This window comes from Octodon degus, unplaced genomic scaffold (genome assembly GCF_000260255.1).
Source record: "Octodon degus isolate 3935 unplaced genomic scaffold, OctDeg1.0 scaffold00164, whole genome shotgun sequence".
Lineage (NCBI taxonomy): Eukaryota > Metazoa > Chordata > Mammalia > Rodentia > Octodontidae > Octodon > Octodon degus.
In genome coordinates, this window is record NW_004524740.1 from 359442 (window position 1) to 369272 (window position 9831).

Below are 9831 nucleotides of genomic sequence, written 5' to 3' on the forward strand. Positions count from 1 at the left end.
AATGCTTTTTCTAAAGAGGAGGCCTGCTTTCCCTCCCCACCACTTTATGAGATCTACCTGGGTTGTTCCTGAGGGCTTCTATATTGCTTATTCTTTAAGGAAAAAACCCACAAAGCTTCCATATTATTTTTATCCACCTCCTGTGTTAGCCATCACATCCACTATAGTCTTGATGCTGTTACTTTAACCATCTTAGTCTGGAGAACAGGTGAGAATGGAAGGATCAAAGAGGCATATCCTTTTAAAGAAATCTATATTGTAGTTCAGGGTTAATACTTTCAAGTGACTCAAGGCAGAGAGATGTCAAAGCTATATACCATGTTAAAAAATAGCCCTCTGGCCTTACAGTACAGTATTTAAGTTATGAGATAATATGCTAATCTCGTTCAGTTCTCAGGGGAGTACAGTTTAATTAGATGTTGTACTTCTGTTGGATAACCTGTGATGGGACAGGCTTGGTGACTCCTCACATAATTAAACACACAGCGATAGCAAAACACATAACCAGAGGTGGCAAGCACAGTATCGTTCACCCGGGTTTTCCGACACAGGGGGCACACAGTCTTCATTTTGGGTAACAAAGGAGAATCAGAGTTGTAATCTAGGTGTACAGGTGGTGGCGGAGTAGGCAGGGCAGTCAATGATTTGATGGTTTCTTGATTTTCCATTGAGTACCACCAGTCAAGGAACTGTAGGAAGAAGACACCCACAGAAAGGCCAGTAGAGAGGGACAGGGCAACACCTCCCACAGTTTTCTTCAGAGCTGATTTTATCTTCTCACTAATGCTGTTGGGAAAAAAGAGAACAACGAGGCAAAGAGAAAAACCTTAGTTATAATCTCAGAATCACAATACAAACCTAATTTTCATCAGAATCACTGATTTGGGCATTGAAGAGTTGCTGGGTTGGCACTGTCTCCTTAATCTATTCTATATGGTTCTTTCCTGATAGTATTTCAGATGCATAGGTGTTAAGCTTCCTTTTTGATAAGATTAGGATTTTGTTTTTATAAAGACATTACTAGAAATTAATTATATATACTTTTGGTAGATGATAAGGCATCCAGAAATGAAAAAAAAAAAAATTACTTAAAAAGTAACTTAGCAGTACTGAGCAGTACATATATTTTAACTTGTTGGAAAACACCAGTAGTTAAAAGTGGCTGTGCTATCATGGTAAAGAGCAATCCTTACAGCTATGTTATCTGCCTTGAATCTCAGCTCTGCCACTTTACAGCTGGGCAGCTTAGGCCAAGGTACTTAGCCATGAGGGCTTGATTTCCCCAATTATTAAATGGAGCACATACTTCATTGCATTGTAATAATGCTTAAGATAATATACATAAAAACCTAGGTTGTGGCCTGGCACATAGTAAGTGCACACTAAAATGTAACTACTGTATAAGATGGTTACCAGAGAGCTCTTCTTACAAACAGAAGAAAAACTTAGGTTTTTATGAAATAAAGTAGACTGAGGAAGATACATTTCATAAAGTTGGAATAAGATTTTAGAATTTGCTAAAAGGGGTTCATTTTATTTTATTTTTTTGCAATGGTAAGCCTTACCTCCTGGCTGGCTGCTGCATCATATTGGCTCTAGGTCTCTGCTCCAGAGCTTGCATATCCTGAACTGTTAGCCGACTTAGTCGAACTCCAGCCAGTCTTAGTAGTGGCGAGTGGTGCTGAGATTTTCCTAGAATGTATTGGAGTTGTTGTACTAGAAACCAGCCTTCCCAGGCCATGTTAACAAATGGGTAGGCTGCCAGAAAGGCTCTGTAAAATCGCTTCCAGTGGGAAGAAGGGGGATGAATAGAATATTCATCCTCTTCTCTCAAGCTAGAAACCAGCTTCTCTAGCTTTACTTTCAAATAGGGAAGAAGAACCAGGAACATAACTGACTTCCAGAGGTGCTTCGTGGGCAGACCGGCACTGGCCAATGTCTGAGACCTGTGAGAGTCTCCCATTACAACACGCTTTAAGCCATAGAAGTTTTCAGAAAATGAGGCACTGGCTTTAGACAGATAATGCTGCTGAAGCAGAAGATCTAGCAGAGTAAAAATTTCATCAAACCACCTCCACAGGAAGCCCCAGTGGGCAGGATTTGATTCTGCAAGAACCTAAAGCAAAATAAATAAAATTCAGTCTTCTGCATCTACTATACCTTTATTTACATTTCCTTCTCCCACCCCACCACCCCAAATTCTACACACTTTTAGTTGAAGTCACTTCTTTTGGGCTTCTTCCCTAAAACCTCCCTGAAGTGTAAGTCAAGGCTCTGGAGACTTAACGATCCGATCCGTTAGGTAATGGGATATAAACTTTGCAAAGCAGTTATTCCCAACCCTAGACTGCCAAGTAAGCAAAACTTCCTGAACTTTAACCCGGTTACTGAAACCTTTCAGAGAATTAATGTCTTACCTTGACCACATGCTGAAGAGCAGGTCGCACTGCTGTCATTAAGCTGTCCTGTGCAACCACCTCAAAGATGGAGGGCTGGTCATCCCCTACAGAAGCAGTTGTGATATGAGCCCCGTACTCAGCCATAATATTTTGTGTGTTCCGGATTTAAGTTCTCTAGTGAGCATGCGCTGGTGAGTGTGCTACCAAATAAATGGGTGCTGTCCTACAGGTAATCTCTATGCATGACACCCGAGACTCCAAAACTCAATTTTACAAGTGAGATTCAACGCCGGTAAAAAGACCTTTGGACCCGGAGGGAGGGCGTCTCAAATGAAGTTAATTCCAAAACGCAGGGAAGTAGTATGCGAGGAGCGGCGGCGTGCCGAAGGCTGCACCTCGCAGGGCCGAACGTAACTGGGGAACAGGTACGGACTGAGGGGGCGGTGTCTCCTGCAGCCGAGAAACGGCCCCTCTGCGCGGCGAGGGCTGAGAAGCCAGCGGGCTCTAAGGGACCCGAGGTCCTGGTGCCGCCTGCAGGCGCGGTCTGGCGGGTACCCCCGCCCGCACCTGTCCGTCCTCTCGGACCACGGGCGAGGCGCGAAGGGCCCGCGACGCCACCTTCGATGGGAGGTCTCGTCTTTATGACCACATCCACAGGCGGAAACAGACGCCGCGGGGATCTCGCGGAGGGCTGGCGGAAGGGAGGCGCACGCCGCCGGGAGCCGGAACTGGCGGACTCTATGGTCTTCCGGGGACTTCCGCCCGCCCCTCTAGATTTAGAGGGGCGGATCGGGGGCTTTCGCGGGGGCGCTCTACCTGTGAACGCTCATCTGTTCGGTTTCAGTCTTCCCGGCAGTGACCCAAGCGGTAAAGTCTCTGATCTTCTATCTGCTGAGGTCTCTCCGAGGCTCGGGACGCCGCGTCGACCGCTGGCGCCGGGATCCGAAGCTCCGGCCCCGCCGAGGCCTGCGCTCCGCCGGCGACGGGTCTGGGGCGGAGGGAGCGACGGAGGGACGCGGAGCCGCACACCGACGTTAGGGGTGTCGCTCACTTTACCCCCTGCCGCCTTCCGGAAAGGATTTGATCCTTTCCTTTATGATCGCCAATTACAAAGAAAATTTAATACGTAGGATGAGAAAGGTTGTTTGTTCTTTTGTGTGTGTGATGAGAAAGGTTCTGTTTGTTCGTGTGTGTGTGTGTGTGTGTGTGTGTGTGTGTGGCCAGCTCAGCCCACCAGGGGGCGGGGCTGGCTGGCACGTCGTGCTGGGGGATTGAACCGCGGTCCCCGTGCTTTGCTAAGCTTGTTCCAAGTAGGTGCTTTAGACCACTGAGCCATCTCACCAGCCCCGGTTCTGTTTGTTCTTGACAACTTGGGACGATTAATTTTTATCCAAGCTGATAGTTCAGCTGTCTTACAGGTGTAACATCCACTATAGCTTTAGGCACTTGCTGTATGAAATAAAAGTTATTCCTGCCCGCCTACCTAGTAGGATGGGTCACGTTAGCGCCATGAACGTAGTGCTGAAGTGGAGGGCCCTGATGAATTAAGCGTGAACTGAGGAAGCTCCACCGTTTGTATACCAAAAATAACATAATCTATCTTACAGTTTGCGAAATGCACTTTGTATACAACTTATCTTTTGAGTGACTGATAGCAGTTTATTGGATTTGAATAAGAAGTCAGCTTCTCTTCATTCCTGCCCCACGTCTAGGCTAAATATCATGGAGAAATAAAAGGCATTCACTGGTCTAGAGGATTTTACTATATAAAAGTAGGCAGTTGGTTTGTATAATGAGAACCGTCAAAAAACAAAGCCTGGTGAAGCCTTGTGGCACACTCCTGTAGTCCCAGCACTCGGGAGACTGAGACAGGAGGATGGATGCGTGTTGGACGCCAGGCTGTGTGTAGTGACTTCAAAACTAGCCTGAACTACATAGTGAGACTCTTGTCTCAAAACAAAATGGTAGCATCTTTAAAAAAAGATACATATATATATATATATATATAGTCTCATGCTGTACATGTAGTGATTCAATTCAGGTTATAAAATTTTGGTAGGAATATTACAAATATATAGATGGATTTTTCTTTGTGTAGCATGCCAGAAGCTATATGTAGCTGACAAAGTTGCTTTTTTTTTTTTTTTTTTTTAGGCAGGGCCTTAATAAGTAGTTAATGCTGGCCTTGAACTTGCCACTCTTCCTGCCTCAGCCTCTTGAGTGCTAAGGTTACTGGCATGTGCCTCAATGCCTGTCTTGCTGGTGGATTTTGCTCATTATCAAGAATATTTCCATTTCCCTAACTTCTTTCTTTTATAGTGAAACTACTGGGATTCTCATTTAATATCTTGTTTTAAATATTATGATCTTAGTTTTTATATTTGTTTCCTTTTTCAGTTTGTTACTAAGCAACTATGTAAAGAACTATCTTTGAGATTCAGATGGCCAAAACTTGCTTGTACCAATTCTTTGCAATTTCCATGTGAAAACATCATTTTTATCTCCTTTAGGCTTAATTGCTACCACAGTAGTAGTGGTGTTTCAGATCTGCATTGAAATACCTTCAACAAAGCCTAAGTGTTTTAGACTCTTCCAAACTAAGGTATTGCTTAAACGTCTTACCAATAACTTTTCCTTTTCAGTATTTTGTAATTTATATTTTGATTGTGTAGTTTTCAAAAAAATTATAAATTTGATACAATTATACTAAATTTAAAATAAATACTCTTACTAAAAATTGTGTCTAGATTTAAGCTTTAACTATTTCATTAATTTTTGTACAATTTTGTTTTACTGTAATCATTTATAATTAGATATATCAGTTTTCTTATCTGTTAGTGAAAATTGAATAAAATTACAGATCTAGTTGAATTCTAAATATATGTATATAAAGTCTGGTTGTTGTGTTTCTACCTTCAAAGTTACCCTTGATTATAACTTTAAAATGTTTTTTACTCTAATGAAATATCTGCCACAGATTTATTTGTTTACAGGGTCTCGGTGTGTATTTCAGGTTGACTATGAAATCACTATGTAGCCCAGGCTGGCCTCAAACTCACAATGATCCTCTTTCCTCAGCCTCCTGAGTGTTGGGATTACAGGCATGTGCCACCCCCCACCAGAAATATTCATCTTTTATTTTAAAGAAAAAAACAACAACAATGGTATAAAAATTTCAAAACAAGATTGTAGGAGAGTAACAATGGTTAGTACATTGCATATTGTTATCTTCAAAGTAGTTGCACACATTACAAGATACAGGATGAAAAACTGATCAAACATAGGTACAAGTCTTTTTAATGAACCAATCAATTAGTAATGTAACTATCTTGTGTCTATTTTTTTCCTTTTCCCTCAGAAATATTCTTGAAACTAATGTGTATAAAATATCCAAATAGCCAGTCTACAAGCCAAATATAACTACTACATTATATATAAACTTAAGTGAACAGCAAAAATACAAAAGTTTACAAATGACGGTTTTTTTTTTTTTTTTTCAGTACCAGGGATTGAACTTGGGACCTTGTGCTTGCTAGGCAGGCATTTATGCCCCTGAGCTATATCCCCGACCCTAGAAATAACTTGAAGACAATTTGGAAATTAAACAGTTGAGTCAACCAGAGTCTTTTGGTTGCAAGCAACAGAAACAAACAGGCTAATTTAAAATAAAAAGAATTTACTAAAAGTGTATGGTGGAAAAAAAAAAGTATATGATGGGCTGGAAATAGAGCTTAGGCAGCACAAGCATCTGCCTGGCAAGCACAGGGTCCTGAGTTCAGTTCCCAGGAAGAAAATAAATAAAAGTGTATGGAGGGGGCCGGGGAGATAGGTCAGTGGAATAAGTGCTTGCCTGGCAAGCACAAGGTCCTGAGTTTGATCCCTGGTACCACCAAAAAAATAAAATAAATGAGAGTGTATGGAGCCAAGGAGATAAGGTCCGGGTAAGGGCAAGGTCCAGAGTTTGGTCCCCAGTACTGTAAAAATATAAATAAATAAAAGTGTAGGGAGTAGCTCAAAAAAAAAGCCTGTCCTGAAAGAATGGGAGCTCTGCAATCCTGTTGGATTCCTGTAGCAGGAATTAGTCTCTCATGCAGGCAATGTTGTTACAATGAATGAAGTTCAATTAGTTTATATTTGTCACTGCTTGTGATTCAAATTCCAACTGACCAGTTTTGGTTTGGGTTCCTTTTCAACTTTATTTTCGTTTAGCTAGAGGAGAAGTAAGTCATCTTGATTAATAGTCCCCAAACTGAAGCTGTATGAGAAAAGGAAAGGCAGTCCAAAAGTCATCAACTATCACAGTCAACAAATAAGTACCTTATAAGCACCACACCCTTAGTTGGGTGCATACCTGTAATTCCAGGTATTTGGGAAGCTGAGGCAAAAGGATCACATAACATGAAGGAGAAACCAATCAACCATCCCTACCTTTGTAACCTCCCTTCATACCTTCAAATAAACCACAGGGACAGCTAGTTCCACTTACCCTCATTATCCTTGTTATCCTGTAACAGATGGTTTGAGATGTTTCACAAAAAAAACTTATTTTGATGCAAACACATCTATCACACACTTTCACCCACTATATCCTCTCTCAACATTAAAAAAAAAAGAAAATGGAGTTGAGATGTTAAAGCATTTTCCCAGTCACATTCAGGGAAGAATTAGAACACAGATCAGATGGGTTCTCCATATCCAATCTTTGCCCTCTGCCATGCATAGCTGTACCTCCACTGTCAGCTCCTGAACCAGAAACATGAGCGGAGGTTGATTTGCTTTCAAATAAAGGGACAGGTTGTTTCACGCCTTTGTATGTTTAAGAAAATCCCTACGCGAGGAACCAAATCCATAGAATATCAGCTCGTTTAAATATATACCCTAGCAAAAAGATATGCGTCTCCAAGGCGACAGAGACGCCTGCCCTTCTCGTTCTCCCGCGCACCAGGATGACGTCACGCGGCGAGGTCCTCTGATGTCAAAGTTTCCGGCCCACCATCTTTGTGCCTGGCAAAATTGGGTTTTGCGCAGTGGCTTAGACCTAGAGAAAGAATCGTGACGGGCAGGAAACCATTACAACACCACCCCGGCTGCGCTCTCGGCTGCCGCCGCCACTCCCAGCCCTTGCCTCCGGTGAGTTCAAGGCTGCTGGGTTTCGGGGGTGTCCCTGCTTATTGGGGAACTGGGGGGTGGGGTGAAGAGAAGAGGGAACCCCAGGTTCGGTCGGAGACCCGGAGAGGAAAGGAAATCCTAGGAGCGTGACCGTTGAGGCTGGAAGGAGCCGTCGGGTGTGACCGTTGTGAGGAAAAGGCTCTCTCCATCGCCCTGGAGCTGGGGTGGGAGGAGGAACTGCCCGGGTGTGGCGGCGGGTAGTGGGGGGCTTTGAAGGGAAAATCCGTTTCGAGGTCCGGGGGCTTGGAGAGCCGAAGCCAGGGGTGTGGCCCGTGGACGCTGGAGGCCGAGGGGAAGCGACCTTCTTCCCGCTCGGCGTAGTTCGGGGAGAGCCTGGGACGTGGCCCGGGAGGAGCCTGGGACGTGGCCCGGGAGGACCCCAACGGTTTCTCCATTCAAACCTCGCCTGCCTCCTGGGTCGCGAGGTTAGAGACCTCTGCCCCACCTGGTAATGGGGGAATGTGTCCCTAGGGCCAGGCCCCTGGGGAAGAAAGGAAAAGGAGACACCCACGGGATTGATCCGGAGGAGAGGGAGGTCGGTGGAATAAATGTTAGTCTACAGATTTCTTCGGTTTTTGTTTTTTGGTTTTTTTGTTTATTTTTTTGTTTTTCCCCAGAGTTCAGCAGGACCAGCCTGGTTTGGGAAGGGTTCTACATTACGCGAAAAATAAACTTGGAATTTCCTGTTATTTCCGTGTTTTTTGCATTCGAAGAATTTGTGTTGGTGGTTTTCAGAGCAGTCTTCTATTTGGGAGTAGGCTTTTATTGAACTCACTGGGCTATTTCATTATGTGAATGTGGTGTGGGTGCCTCATAAACTTTTGACTTTTCAAAGAAAAGTTGTGCGAGTATACGTATGTGTTTAACTGCAATTACAACCAGATGGTTTAAAAGAAAGTGTAGTGAAAACAGCTCAGAAAGGCAGGATGACTCAGAAAGAAGGTGGTCTCAGTGAGGAACGATTTAAATTATTAATTACTATTCTTGTATACAGTAGTTCTATTGCTTAGCCTAAGGGTACACTTACAAAGTAATAACAGCAGCAGATGAAGGAGCTGCAGGTGTACAGGAAAATGTGTAACACATTCCAACATGACTAAGTATGCTGGTAAGGTGAGAACTGTCTGCAGGTATCTTAACAGTTGAAACTCCTTAGGAAGTAGAAAAGATAGTGTGACCTACACACAGCCTCTTTGAAAGCCAGGTAAAGCTAACATTTTGACTAAGTTGAAGAAACTCGAGAAAGCTCACTTCTTTTATTCTTCTGTAAAAGACCAGTATTTTAGAATACTGTATTTTAGACATGGGTTGGAACCAAGCTGAACAAAAAATATAAAGATGAGACATGGTCTCTTCTTTCTAGGTCTAAGTTTTTGCAGACTGTATTGGTATTTTACAACAATTGGATGAAAATGGTTTGAACTTCTTACTTTTTGTAAAACACAGTACTATATTAACACATTATTTTGTAGTCATATTTAAACAAATTGCAGGTGATTTTAGGTTTTAAGTGTTTTTTTAAGTGTTTTATAATGAGCTAAGTCATACCTAAAGATGTTACTGTTTTTGTGTTATTATTGAATATTTGATAGCAAGTGAATTTAACACCTCCAATCTTTGTAATAAAAAGTTGCTGGAATAACCTTTCTGCTTTATAATTTCTTTTTTCTCTGCTTTGTAATTTCTTAACTTGAGCTAGTTTTTCACTATGAGTACTGAACTGTGTAAAACCACAGTGTAATGGCCAACCTTAAGCAACACTAATTTAGGGTGTGCTTTCCAGAGAGCTATTTGAAATTAAGCTTTTATCCATTTTTTTCTGATCTTATTTCTGCCTACGTTATTAGTCTTATTTCACTGCTGAGCTTCTCTTGGGGAATGGAGGGAGGGAGGAGTGGAAAGAGAGGAAAGCTTTCACAACCTATATTTGGAAGAAACTAGGTTATTTTAAATCTAGATCTATAGTTCTGTGGAAGGAGGCCTTTTGTTGAGTGTGGTGCTATCACACTTGGCTAGGACCAGAAGACGTGATTATGTGCTTTGACAGTGTTACCTTTGTTGTTTAACAAGGGTCCCTAGGCCATACCATAAGTTCTCAGAAAAATCCAGTGATTGGTCAGGTTTGATCTGGTAGAAAGGTAGTGTGAGTTCAAATTTCATCATGGCTTTGCTTATTCCGGGCTTTCCTGTGGAACAACTGCTCCCACTCCCTACTTTGATTTCTCTCTCTCTCTCTCTCTCTCTCTCTCTCTCTCTCTCTCTC

General features: G+C 42.6%; 2 protein-coding genes across 3 annotated transcripts in view; one reads left to right on the top strand and one right to left on the bottom strand.

Moving 5' to 3' along the window:
• Window positions 1-236: 236 nt before the first annotated feature.
• Window positions 237-3540, bottom strand: Pex12 (peroxisomal biogenesis factor 12). Of its 2 annotated transcripts, XM_023703184.1 has the most exons (4): window positions 3216-3540; window positions 2418-2503; window positions 1566-2116; window positions 237-786 (listed from the first exon to the last, which is right to left on the bottom strand). In XM_023703184.1, exons 2-4 carry the CDS (start codon window positions 2454-2456, stop codon window positions 387-389), a joined length of 990 nt encoding a protein of 329 aa, XP_023558952.1. In that variant the 5' UTR covers window positions 2457-2503; window positions 3216-3540; the 3' UTR covers window positions 237-386. The 2 variants fall into 2 exon arrangements, with proteins under 2 accessions (XP_023558952.1, XP_004643037.1); XM_004642980.2 differs by lacking the exon at window positions 3216-3540 and having other exon boundaries at window positions 2418-3051.
• A 3849-nt stretch (window positions 3541-7389) lies between these two features.
• Ap2b1 (adaptor related protein complex 2 beta 1 subunit) overlaps window positions 7390-9831 on the top strand; it is a 124247-nt gene continuing 121805 nt past the window's right edge. The window contains exon 1 of the mRNA XM_023703155.1: window positions 7390-7529. The gene's annotated coding sequence lies outside the window, so the exon portion shown is untranslated. The remainder of the gene's footprint in view (window positions 7530-9831) is intronic.